Raw genomic sequence first — 13,600 nt, 5'->3', positions numbered from 1 at the left:
ATCGCAATAGTGGTTTGCATACTTTGATATACTTCTGTATCTAACATGAGCCATATCTAATATTTTTTGTTGGTTTTACGGCCTAACTTTCTGTTGTTTCGGGTTTTGTTTTGTAAACTCCCGGAAGCTTTAACTGAATCATTTTCCATGAGCAGTGTTTCTTCTTGTCTGGAGCAACCCACAGATTTGGGACTACCACGTTCAGATGTGCAGCTGGATTATGGGCCACAACCGATTCTTACCTGATTTGAAGAAAAACGATTTGTAAAGTGTCTCACTTCTCCAAAACTGTGTCACACAGCCTCGACGCTTACATCATTTTGGTTGCTCTACCATCATGTCTAGATGGCTCGCCTTTCACCTCGGTTACCTGAGGATTGTCTGGAACATCGGGTTGGTCCTCGCAGCAATCCAATATTCGGCTCGGTTACCAGATCATGCACATGCTCGACTAATGGAACTCATCTTAACTGGGAAGCTTGTACTCTTTGCACCATGTAACAGTCGGATTTCAATTTGTGTAAACTCGTCTGATTCATTTGCGGCTTTAACTTTGCCTGCGATAGACGGGTACAAAGACAAGTAGCTTTCTCAGATAAAATTGCATAAGGAGTACATGTATAATTTTTATGTAAGATTTTCACAGCATTGATGATCTTCAAAACCTAAAGTTTTCATCAAAAGCTGGTACAGGAAACAAAATATATTTACTACATTTCTGTGTCGATTTTATTCAGCTTGCGTGGTCACAAACAGTTATTTGTAACTGGGTATTTTTCTGCTCCGATACGTGATTGATAAATGCTCTTCTCCACCAAACCTCGAACGCCTTCTGAATGTTGGGGCAGTCGTCTCCCTTGTTTAGAAACCGATCGAACCAATTAAGCAAAATAGTCTGCTGCTGCTGCAATGGCAGCGTGAGAATTGTCTGGCTTATTCCCACTTCAACCAGTTGCTTATCAATAGACCTTGAAGAAGCCCTCCTCATCCATCCGAAGTCTTCATACAGAGCTTCCAGCCATGTCGATAGCAGCAAGAACCTCGTTTCTTTAGGCGCAAGCAAATGCCTGCTCCCAATTGCAACGCACAGCTGAGCAGTGATTCTACTGATCTCGTGCCTGTACATGATTGGAATGTTCGAATGCAGGACAGCAAGCTCCTTCTGATCCGCCCATAACTTCACAAACTCATCGCCCATTTTCTTGTCCACCAGAATACCAACAATCCACTGCATGTTATCGGCCTCTCTTGCTATCTCCGCCATCAAAACCCCGCGATCCCGCCTGCCGTCATCCGCGGATGTCGCTTCAGATAAGCACAGGACAAGAGAACTCAGACATCTATGGCAAAGATGGTAAAGGGTTTCCTTAGAAACATCAATCCTGTTGCCGTCACTGGCTGCATCTTCTCTGAGCAACCGAGAAATGAGAATCTTCATTTCCCGACGAGCTCTATCATCCTTCGCTTGAAGAACTCCGGTCAGCAGTCTCATGAAGATGTCATTGGCTCTCTCAGAAGTGGACGGTTCAGATGACACTCTCAGAAGAACTTCACCGGTTAAGTCTTCATGAAGCTGGAGCTCACCAAGTTGCGATACAACTTTCTCCTCTTCTTCCTCAGACCATGGAACAGCTTCCAAATACTCCAGGCATGCGGTAATCCCTTCATCAAACATGATAGCAGCAAATACCTACAACAAAACATTAATTTTACAAATATTCACCATCACTAACTCAATGAACAAAATTAACGCAGACGTGATCCTTGTCAACCAATATTCGAGTCTTTTTTCAATTTTGAATCGATTTACAACAATTCTTTTGTATTTTCATATATATATATATATATATATATATATAATACAGATTCGGGTCATTGTTTTAAGTTTTGATGAATTAGGAAAACAAAAATGCAGCTTTGCAGCGGATGAAAAATGGAACTTCTAGGTTTTAAATTCTTATGATATATTTTTTATTCTGTCAATACAGTTAAACTTCTATAAATTAATAGCCTTAGGACCAAGAAAGTCCATTAATTTAGCGAAATACTTACTTGGTTAAACAATTACGTGGAATTGTTAGTTCATAAAACGATAAATAAATACAAAGTACAATATTTAAGAAAATAAGAAATACCTTAATAAATTAATAAGTTATAATATGAAATAATGATCATTTTAGCTATCCATTCCATCCAAAATAAAGAGTTTTGAAGAAAAAACAATCGATGGAAGCTCTAACGAAGTTAACAAAAGGATACTCACTTCACACTATAACAAATTTAGATACAAAAACTCACAAATTTTAAGTTAGGGACCAAAGCTTGAATTGAAATATAGTTGAAAGAATATTACTCTAATTATCTCGACCTTTTTCAATAAGGATAATGCTAGGAGATCACGTTTTTTAACCAAATTTGCAAATCAAATGATTTGGTTGTTGATGATTGAATTATTACTTAAGTATTAATTAAACTTATTTTCTATTAGTGATACATCATTTAGTTTGCAATTTTAGTTTAAAATTTTAATCTCTCTAGCGTTATCTTTTCAGTAATATATCAAATTAAATACGCAATAACCTACTATACATAAATTTCCTAATTACGATAATTTTTGTTTGCGTCTACTTTAGCAACTTCAACAATATAACATGAACGTGTACTGCCTATCCAAAAGTGTACAGATTTCCAAAACCCATATGTCCTAATCCAAAATTTTCTCACCAACCAAACAGAGTATATAAGACAAAGAAACAAATCAGGGACAACGCTAAAAGCTACGGTCAACAAAAGCTAAAAGCGAAAAGCACATACCTTCAGCAAACCCAGAACCCTAGAGACCTCGTCACCCATCAACCTCCTCTTCAAATCATCATAATACATGAGAACCACAGCCTCCACATACACCTCCACATCATCGCAGTCCGAAATCTCCACGCAGTGCAAAACCCCCCGGTCTTTTCGGAGTTTTTCGGCGAAGAACCGGCTTTTCGCCTCCAGGACGCTCTTGTGCACGTCCATCGAGACCCTGAACCCGTCCTTGGCCACCACCATCAGCCTGATGTCGCCGGACACCAGCCCTCCCCAATTGGGGTTCCGAAATGGCGCGTTTTGGAGGAGCCTGTGGACTTTCTCGTGGACCTTCCGGTCCGGGAGGAGCTTGGAGTTCCCGTGCTGATCGTCGGACATCATCTCGTGGAGGGTTTGGGACTGGGTCACCCGAGTCAGGGACTGAGTTGTCCTGGCGAGTTGCGGTGGCGGTGGCGGCGGTGGCGGCGGCGGTTGGGAAGGAGGGGAGGAGAGGGGTTTGAAGGCCGAGGAGGTGGGGGAATATAACTTGGAGAGGGATCTTGACGGCGAGAAGGAGAGGGTTTGATCGGAGATGAAGCCCTGTTTGATCATGGCTGACACCTCCCTCGATTTCAGCGCGTTCTCGGCCGCCATTGGAGCTCTGATAGCTCGGTGGGGGAATTAAGTGGGTGGTCAAGAAAACCCAGAAGTGGGATTTTTCTGGGGATGCAAGGATGAAAGGAAGATGGGTTCTTGGAGGATGGAGTGAGTGAAAGAACTGAAATTTTCTAGGAAAATAGAGAGAGAGAGAGAGAGAGAGAGAGGGAAATTAATTAAGAATGGTTTCTCGGGGAGTAGACAGTAAAATAATTTCCGGGAAAATTGAAAAAGTAGGAATCCAAGAAAATCGAGAGACAGAGGTAATGATGTGAATGATTATAACGAACATGAGAAAAAAGGGTTTGTTTAAGGAAGGAAGAAGGTAATTAAATTAACCGGTGAGCTGCCCACTCACTCAATCACTCACTCCAGTCGTACGATATTGTTTTGTTTGCTGTAAAATTGTGCTTTTTTGGGTAGGGGATGAAGGAGGAAAGGAGTTTATGGAACCCATCTGTGTATTATTACGTATAAATTATAATACTAATCAGCTTTTAATTAGTCTATAAAATGGATCTAACTTTGGTTTAATTAACCCTAATCCAGATGGATAATCTAATCATAGTAATAATGGGATAATGTTCTTTTCTATTTTGACATTCAAATTTCTCTACCCGCAATCCTGAGGGGTGTTCGATATGAGAAACTGATATTTGGGTACAAGGAAATTAACTTTTTTTTTTCTTTCAAGTTTTCTGTGAAGTTATGTTACGTTACGTTGCCCAAACTAAATTATCTGTGCGTGTTTTTAAAGTATTAATTTGATTTGTGAAGGATGATTACTCTTGAGATAGTGTGGCTGAGTGAATGTTTATACAAGAATCATTGTAATTCATAACAATTGCCACATGATTGGACCAAATGATGTTTTAAGACTAGCACCCTAAGGCAATGTTGTGTTTTGCAATGCTGCTCCATTACCCTTGTAATATTTGTGCAAAGTCAATAATAGAGTGAGTTTGGCCACTTAGTACTACGATCTAGTGATATTTATCTTCATTTCTAAGTGAGAGATTTTAGGTTCGAATTTCGTCAAAAGTAAATTTGACCCACATTACTGCTAGTCTATTGTGAGGCTTAGCCCACTCCTCCATCACTTAGTGTAGATAATTTTGTCTGTTCAGCAAAATAAATAAATGAATGAATGCTTAATTAACCTTGGCTAGTTTTTCAAACATTAGACACTAATTTAGAAGAGGTAACGCTAATCCACAGCAAGTGGCCCAATAGTAAGAGTGCAGACTGCGGCTCTCCAAATAAACAAAAACATGTGGGAGGTCTCGAGTTCAATGCTCCGAACTGGTGAGTCTGCTTTACTAACATAGGCAGGGTGAAATTCGACTTGCCACTAGTTGTCCTCTTTATAAAAAAAAATTAAAAATGAAAGGATAAAATAAAAAATAAAAAAAAGAGGTAACTACAGTAATAAATAAATATTATAAGGTAAATACATTAATAAATAATATTTTTTAATATATTTATGAAAGACGGCACTTACTCGCTCATAGACATGGTGAAGATGATGCGGACGACCACAATTGCTTCTTCTTTAAAGGTTGGTTATGGCATCGGCAGCAGACTGAGACTGAGAGGTATGCCGCCTGTGCCTTGTCAGGACATATAGCACAATGATCATGAATTTTGAAAGAAAGGGCTAACAAGCGAAGCAGAGAAGTTGCTGACAGAAATGGAAGAGAGAGGCTGTCCTCCAGACAATTACACCTATAACACCATTGTCCGGGGGATTATCAATAAGAATGAGACGTCAAGGGCAACAAGACTTGTTCGACAAATGGTGGAGAAAGGTTTTTCTGCAGATTAATCAACACAAGAATCGGTTCTTGAGCTACGCTCTGAAGATAAAGTAGATCCCGCTTTGTTGTCATTGATAGAAAGAGCATTATGAAGTCAATTTGCATATTTGAAAGTCGGAACATAATGTGCTCATGAACTTTGAAGCTGCTTCGCCTTTGAAAACCACGGATCATGTATGTTATCGGTACTCCGTTTGATTAAATTCTCATTGTCGTCTTTTAGCATAATGTCATAGCTGTTTGAGCAATGTCATGGTTTGGAACTGCAATTGCAAATATTCTGCAGCAGGATGATTCCTTTTTTCTATTTTGTTTGTATAATTATGTTGTGAGGTAAGAGTCTAATTTGGCACCAAACAAACAATGTAATATGTTATAGACGATGGAGTCCACGCCAAATTCCATTTATTCCTTCTAAACCCAACTGCCAGAATTTGATGAGTACAGCTGAAATGACGCACCAAGCCGGTTTTCATTCCTTTGACGTGGCGTGGGCATCACAACGTTACTGACTAGAAGAATCGTTAGGTGACTAGTTCAACCGATTTAGTATGCTTTTTGAATCGTGTCCAACTATTATGCCACTATGAATTGTTGTTGACATTCAAAATTAGTATTTTGCTCTCACAATTAATAAATATTTTAGAGTGCGAATAACAACTTTCTATGTCGAGACTTGAGAGAGTATCTCCTTGCACTACTTAAAACAAAAATATATATACAATTCTATGGAAGAAAAACTTGAGTGGAGAGTGCGTTTTCACCTAGCACGCTACGTGACAGGTCCACTTTAGTTCATGAGTTACAAAATTGGGTTAATTATATTTTACCATCTCAGGGTTGAGTATAATTGCAACCTCATATAATATCTTTAAAACATTTTAATCACATTCGTCAGTCAAACAGTTAATTTGATCGTTAAATGACAACTTGGCAAATGCAGGGTCTATATTTTTGTTGATGCGGCAATCAAATTTGTCTGCATAGATTAAAAAATAAATTATAAATAAAAATTGGGCCCCACCCCTTCAATCTGATCCACACTCCATGCAATCCACCCCCTTCACCGCTACGAGATGGGTTTGGAAGATGAGAACTCAGAGAACACAACTAGGGGTGTTGGAGTTGTCACCAACAAGGGGTGGTGGAGGGGTGCGGATGGATTGAGGAAGACCGTTAAAGATTTTTTATTAGTTGTCTAACCATGTGGCACAAATGTCACTTAATATTACGGTCTAGTGGTATTCTTCTTCATTTGTAAGTGAGAAGTCTTAATTCAATTCTTGCCAAATGCGAGTTTGAACCAAATTATTGCTAGCTCATTGTGAGGCTAAGCCACTTCCCCTTATTGTAGATAATATCGGTTGTTAAAAAAAAAAAACCATGTGGCACAAATTGGCAGCCTCGTAAGTAGAAATGTGAAATCCACTGTTACTGCGTCATTATTTAATTGCCAACTTAACAACTTTTCTAACAATTATATGAAATTGAAATGAAATAATAACTAAATGTATAAGATTGAAATGTTTTAAATATTTATAAAGTTGTAATTGCATTCAAACCTGAAAAAGTAAAATGAAATTTACTCTACAAAATTGGAGTTATTAAAAGTTTAAAACATAAGGTACAATTTAGTTCATGAGTTACAAAATTGGATGGAATTCTTGGGTCATGGCTTGCAAACTAGAAAATAGGCTTTTTTTTCAAATTTTAATTGAGTATATTTATGTAATTTCATTAAAAGAAAAGCTGATTCTTATTTTCTTCTCAGATCCATACTCGTCCCACCGCCACTCCTCCCGTCCTCTTCCGAGCAAACTGCAACCTCCGCGTGGTTATGCAAAAATCTAGCTCACGACCCCAACCACCATTCTCATCCTTTGTGGCTCTTCTTTTCTTCCAGCAGCTGAAGCGTCGCCGCTTGACCAATGGCCAGAAAGCACCTGTTGACCATCGATAGAAGTTAGTCAGTCCATTCTCAAGCGGTAAAACTCCCATTTTTCATTTTCTTCATCCATTTTATATCATATTTCTTTTTCAATATTATAAAAATTGAAAATTTTGAGTTATTTTATGGTTGGAGGTTTTTAATTGTGTAGATTTATAGGGATGAAAAGCGTGGGAAGATTCTGAATTTTGGCATTTGTTTGGGAAGCTTCACAATGTTTGACTGAAAGACAACTCATCACATATGAAAGAACTTCTGCCCCATTACACATCCACTCTACTTCTCTATAACTCTTTCACTTTTAAGCATGTATGGTTACTTCTGCAAAAATTTAAATAAAAAAAACTATTACCTGGTGTTAACGGGTGAAACGGTGATTGTAAGATCCCACATCATCCAAGGGAGTGGATCCTGTAAGCCCTATATGTATATTCTCATCTCTATCTAGCACGAGACCTTTTGGGAACTCATTGGCTTCGGGTTTCATCGGAACTCTGAAGTTAAGTGAGTAGCGCGCGAGAGTAATCCCATGATGGGTGACCCACTGGGAAGTTTTCGTGTAAGTTCCCAGAAACAAAATCGTGAGCGCGTGGTTGGGGCCCAAAGCGGACAATATTGTGCTATGGTTAAGTCGGGCCCAATATGTGGTAGGGGCCCGGGCAGGAATGTGACAATTTGGTATCAGAGTCAATCCCTGGCCGGAAATGTGCCGACGAAGACGACAGCCCCCTAAGAGGGGTGGATTGTAAGATCCCACATCGCCCAAAGGAGTGGATCCTGTAAGCCTGATATGTATATATTCTCATCTCTACCTAGCACGAGGCCTTTTGGGAGCTCATTGGCTTCGGGTTTCATTGGATTGTAAGATCTCACATCGCCTAGGGAAGTGGATCATGTAAGCCTTATATATATATATATATATATATATATATATATATATATATATATATATATTCTCATCTCTACCTAGCACGAGACATTTTGGGAGCTCATTGGCTTCGGATTTCATTGGAACTCAGAAGTTAAGCGAGTAGTGCGCGAGAGCAATCCCATGATAGGTGACCTACTATGAAGTTCTCGTGCGAGTTCCCAAAAACAAAACCGTAAGGGCGTGGTTGGGGCCCAAAACGAACAATATCATACTATGGTGGAGTCGGGCCCGAGATGTGGTGAGGGCCTGAGGCGGGATGTGACAATGACCCATTAGCTTAACGGGTTTGATTTGAGTAACCCGTTAAATTCACATATTGATTTTGGATAACCCATACGTAAGGGCTCGGATTGAAATCGAGCCAAACTCAATTAAACTGACCCGTTTACAGGTCTAGACTCAAGGTAGAGTACGCACTCGTTACTTTATAATATACTAAATTGTTTTTCTTTTTCTTTTCTTTTTTCAGAAAAAAATAATTAGGGGGCGTTTGTTGCGCCGAACTATCTCGGACTGGATTAGCTTTAAGGACTAAGCTGGATTGGCTTAGACTAGATTAAACTGGACTAACTTAGTGAAGCGTTTGGTGCAATATTGGACTAAGAAGCTAGATAATAACAAATTCTAATATTATATTATTTAATATATAAATTATTAATATTTTATTATGATCTTATCTTTTTCTCCATATTTTCCTACCATTTCCGTCCCACTCTTTACCTCTTCTCTCATCGTCCCACCCTCTCCCTCTTTTTTTCCTCTTAGACCTCTCAATTCATGTCTCTTTCTCATTCCTAGTCAAACTCCTTATTGATTCCAGTCTCTATTTCTCTGTCCTCCATCCCTCTCTAGCTATGCGTTGTTCGAACGGAACCTCACGGCTCCAATTTTCTCGACGAGTTGCACGTTTCCTGATGTGTTTTCTGGCCAACCCTCGTTAAATTGGATGAAGTTAGCACCGCCAAAAAATTCATCACCATCCCTGGACCGAGATCTTAGCTTTGAATGCTCGAATCTGTCATGGATTTGAAGAAGCCCAAATAGGCCGAGACTTCCAGGCCATTTTCTAGACACATTCGACCACATTTTGGCCTTGATTCAGGTAAAATCGTAATCTTGTCACTCCCAGCTTCAATTTGGTATATTTTATATGAAAGTTGGTTGTGAAATGGATCTGAAAGAGAGTCGGAAAGTTAATGATTGATCTAGGTGACCGGAGATGACGAGGAGTCTGTCGGGAGTGGTCGTTGAGCATGACGAGGACGAGAAAGAGAGGATAGTCTTAGCTAGTCCCATGGTTATTGGGAGGTCTCGCTAAGGCCTCTTAGTGAAGGGTTTTGTCCATGCTAGTCCCCTTTAGTCTCATTAATGTTAGTCCCAGCACGGAACAAACACAGTATTGGACTAATAGGTAGTCCAGTCCAGTCCAGTCCAACTTAGTGAGGGCAAACAAACGCCCCCTTAATGTACTAATTAACCTTGGCTAGTTTTCAAGACATTGGGTTATTTCAGAAGAGGTGAAGGCTAGGCAAAATTTAGGGCTCAGTAAAAAGGAAAAGACTTTTTAAATATTATATTTTTTTTGGCTCAAAATTTTTAAATATTATATGGTCAATACAATAATAATATATTAATTTATGAAAGAAAACAATAAGAAAAATAAATAAAAAGATAAAGATATGTTTGGTGTTCTACTTGTCCCTGGATGAAAGTGTGCCGACGAGGACGTTAGACCTTAATAGGGGTGGATTGTAACATCCCACATCGCCCAGGGAAGTGGATCATGTAAGCCTTATATGTATATTCCTATCTTTACCTAGCATGAGGCCTTTTGGGAGTTCACTAGCTTCGGGTTCCGTAGGAACTCCGAAGTTAAGCGAGTTCGCACGAAAGTAATCTCAAGATGGGCGACCCACTAGGAAGTTCTGCTCGCGTGAGTTCCCAGAAACAAAACCGTGAGGGCATGGTCGGGGTCCAAAGCACACAATATCGTGCTATAGTGGAGTTGAGCCCGGAATGTGATGGGAGCTCGGGCCGGGATGTGACAATTACACTCAAACCTAATGAGTAAAATGTAACCTTACAAAATTGGAGTTATTAAAATATAAGCCCCAATTTAGTTTGGGAATTGTTATTAGCACTTTAAAAATCTTATTTGACACTCCAAACTTTCTATAATTAGAAAAAATAAATACACTTCTGAGGAGGAGTATAGAATGAGATTTTTAGAGTACTAATAACAACAGTTTCCTTTAGCTTTTGGAGTTACAAAATTGGATGGAATTCTTGGGTCATGGCCTATTATATTTTTGTGGCTCAAACTTTTCAAATATTATATGGTAAATACAATAATAATATATTAAATTTATCAAAGAAAATAATAAGAAAAATTACCACTAGTCTATATACAAAGTCAGAATTACCATGTCTGATTAAAATATATTAAAAACGGTGAAACGTCGATAATCCAAAATTACCATGTCTGATTAAAATTTTAAAATAAAACAATTTAATTACAATAAAATTCCAAATTAACAGAACAAAACTACCCACTACGTTGTAGTTTTTCTTCCTTTAATTTTTTTAAATAAAAGAATATTTTACACAAAATTAACCGTAAAACTTACATGTAAAGAATGATATGTAAAAGATCAAATCATCAAATTGTCAGGCTGGTAATATTTATGAAAAGAAAACAATAATAAAAAAAAGAAATAAGAAAGATAAGTTTTTTTTATTTTTTTTATATTATTTATTATTATTTTTGTTGAAACTGACAAAATCAGTAACTAGTTCTGCAAAATAGAAATGGCAAAATGCAGACGTAAGATCGACGAATCCGGTCGGAGGTTTGAGACTTGCTCGCTCGCTCACTCGTTCGCTGACCCACTCACTCACACACTCAGAGACAGACATGCTGAAGGTGATGCGGACGATCACGATTGCTTCTTGTTTGAAGGTTGGTTATGGCGTCGGCAGCAGACAGAGAGTGAAATTGAGAGGTACGCCGCCTGTGCCTTGTCTTCTTCATAACTCTACTCTTTTTCCGTCTCGCTCTCAACCTTCTGAATCGATCAAATCTAAAAACACCCAATTGCAACACCTTGTGAAAGTAACTAATCTTGAGGATGCACTCCATGTGTTCGACGAAATGCTTCAACTGCGTCCTCTGCCTTCCGTTGTCCGTTTCACTCAAGTCTTGACTCAAGTCGCCAAATTGAAACATTATTCGACAGTCATCGTGCTGAATGACCGATTGGGTCTGTCGGGAATTGGTCCTAGTGTTTACACTCTAAACATTATCATTAATTGCTTTTCTCATCTGAACCAAATGGGGTTTGGTTTGTCTGTCTTGGGAAAATTCTTCAAACTTGGTTTTGAACCTGATGTCACGACCTTCAACACTCTAATCAACGGATTCCTTCTTCAGAATAGAGAGGCTGATGCCGTCGGGATTCTGAATAAAATGATGGAGAGTGGTACTTGTAAGCCCAATGTGGTTACTTTCGGCACACTAGTAAAGGGCCTTTGCATGAAAGGTAACAACACTGGAGCTATCCAATTGCTTAAGAAGATGGAAGAAGCAGGTTGCAAGCCTGACATAGTTGTCTATAGCACAATCATCGACAGTCTTTGTAAGGACACTACGGTTGTTGATGCAATGAACATTTTCTCTGAAATGATGAGCAAAGGTATTGACCCCAACGTCATTACCTATACTTCTTTGATTCATGGAGTATGCAAATTAGGGGACTGGAAGGAAGCTGCGAGACTGTTTAATGAAATGGTGAGCAAAGGTATCTTTCCAAATCTGCTGACCTTCAATGTCTTGGTAGACACCCTTTGTAAGGAGGGCTTGGTTGGGAAAGCAAAAGGAATGGTCAAAATGATGACCGAAAGAGGTATTGAGCCTGACGTGGTTACTTACAGTTCGCTCATGGATGGTTATTGCTTGCGAGGAGAAATGAGTGAGGCAAAGGAAGTCTTTGATCTAATGCTTAGCCAGGGATCCATAGTTGATGCTTATAGTTATAGCATATTGATAAATGGCTATTGTAAGCATAGAAGTATAGATGAGGCAATGCTGCTTTTTAAGGAAATGTCTGGTGGAGGACTGGTTCCAGATGCTGTTACTTATAGCACACTAATAGATGGTCTCTGCAAGCAAGGCAGAATACGCGATGCACAAAAGCTGTTTTCCAAGATGCAAGCTTGTGGCCTTCTTCCAGATGTCCAAACTTATGCTATATTAATGGATGGTCTGTGTAAAAACCAACAATTGTCTAAGGCAATTGAATTGTTTGAAGAGATGAAAGGCAAGAAATTGGATCCAAATATTGTGGTTTACAGTATTCTTATCGAAGGTTTGTGCATAAGTGGAAAAGTTGAATGCGCAAAGGATCTTTTTAGCGGTTTATCATCAAAAGGAGTTCAGCCTAATGTCAAGACGTTTACCATAATGATTAGTGGACTTTGTAATGCAGGTCTAATAGATGAAGCGGAAAATTTACTTACAGAAATGAAAGAGAGAGGCTGTTCGCCAAATGGTTGCACCTATAACACAATTATCCGAGGGCTTTTTAATAACAATGAGACATCAAGGGCGATGGGACTTATTCAACAAATGGTGGAGAATGGTTTTTCTGCAGATGCATCAACAGCCGAATTGGTTCTTGAGTTATTGTCTAAAGATAAAGTAGATCCCGCTTTGTTGCCGTTGATAGAATAAGCACTATGAAGTCAATTTGCGTATTTGAATGTCGAAACAGAACCTACTCATGAACTTTGAAGCTGCTTCGCCTTGGAAAACCATGGATGTTATCTGTGCACCATTTGATTAATTCTCACTGTTGCCTTTTGGTTGGGAGGGAAACTTTTAGCATATTGTGGTAACTGGTTGAGCAATGTCATGGTTTGGAGCTGCAGTTGCTAACATTCAATTGTGTGATAATGTTCTGCCGCAGGATCATTCATTTATTCTTTTTTATTTGCTTTCTTTTTTTTGTAATTATGTTGTGAAGCAACAGTCGAATTTGGCACCAAACAAACAATGTAATATATAGATGATGGAGTCTACATCAAATTCCATTACCCAACCGCTAGATTTTATTGAGTACAGCTGAAACAACGCACCAAGCCGGTTTTCAATCTTTTAACATGGCGTGGTCGTTGTTGGTCTAACAACTTTGCTAATTAGAAGCATCGTTGGGTGTAGTGTCAGAGCCAGAATTCTTTGTGAGAGAGCAACTGAAGTAATCTTCACAAAACCGACAGAGCAATCGAAGTAATCTTCACAAAGCCGACGGACTCGTTAAATTTAAAAGAGAGAATCAAAAGAAGTGTATAATACAACTAAGTGGGAGGTACAAAGTATAGGAAGAAAATACAAAGAAATCTAATTTGAATCGTTTTGACAAAAAAAAAAAAAAAGGGAGGGCAAAGAGGGGAGGAGGGCTG

The 13,600-nt window shown here is 38.9% G+C and overlaps 2 protein-coding genes across 2 annotated transcripts; one reads left to right on the top strand and one right to left on the bottom strand.

The window, feature by feature from the left end:
* Window positions 1-575: 575 nt before the first annotated feature.
* On the bottom strand, window positions 576-3,921 carry LOC125470265 (BTB/POZ domain-containing protein At5g60050-like). Its single transcript, XM_048569094.1, has 2 exons — window positions 2,815-3,921; window positions 576-1,690 (listed from the first exon to the last, which is right to left on the bottom strand). The coding sequence occupies exons 1-2, from the start codon at window positions 3,442-3,444 to the stop codon at window positions 734-736; spliced, it is 1,587 nt and encodes a 528-aa protein (XP_048425051.1). The 5' UTR covers window positions 3,445-3,921; the 3' UTR covers window positions 576-733.
* Window positions 3,922-10,918: 6,997 nt separating this feature from the next.
* On the top strand, window positions 10,919-13,234 carry LOC125470197 (putative pentatricopeptide repeat-containing protein At1g12700, mitochondrial). The gene has a single exon (XM_048568870.1). It carries the CDS (start codon window positions 11,058-11,060, stop codon window positions 12,870-12,872), a length of 1,815 nt encoding a protein of 604 aa, XP_048424827.1. The 5' UTR covers window positions 10,919-11,057; the 3' UTR covers window positions 12,873-13,234.
* The last annotated feature ends 366 nt before the right edge of the window (window positions 13,235-13,600 follow it).

This window comes from the organism of the source record quoted next, unplaced genomic scaffold, assembly GCF_019419815.1.
Source record: "Pyrus x bretschneideri cultivar Hongxiangsu unplaced genomic scaffold, Pyrus_bretschneideri_v1 Contig5, whole genome shotgun sequence".
In the NCBI taxonomy this organism is placed as follows: Eukaryota; Viridiplantae; Streptophyta; class Magnoliopsida; order Rosales; family Rosaceae; genus Pyrus; species Pyrus x bretschneideri.
Note: the sequence above shows the minus strand (reverse complement) of the source record. Positions and strands in the feature narration are given on the sequence as shown.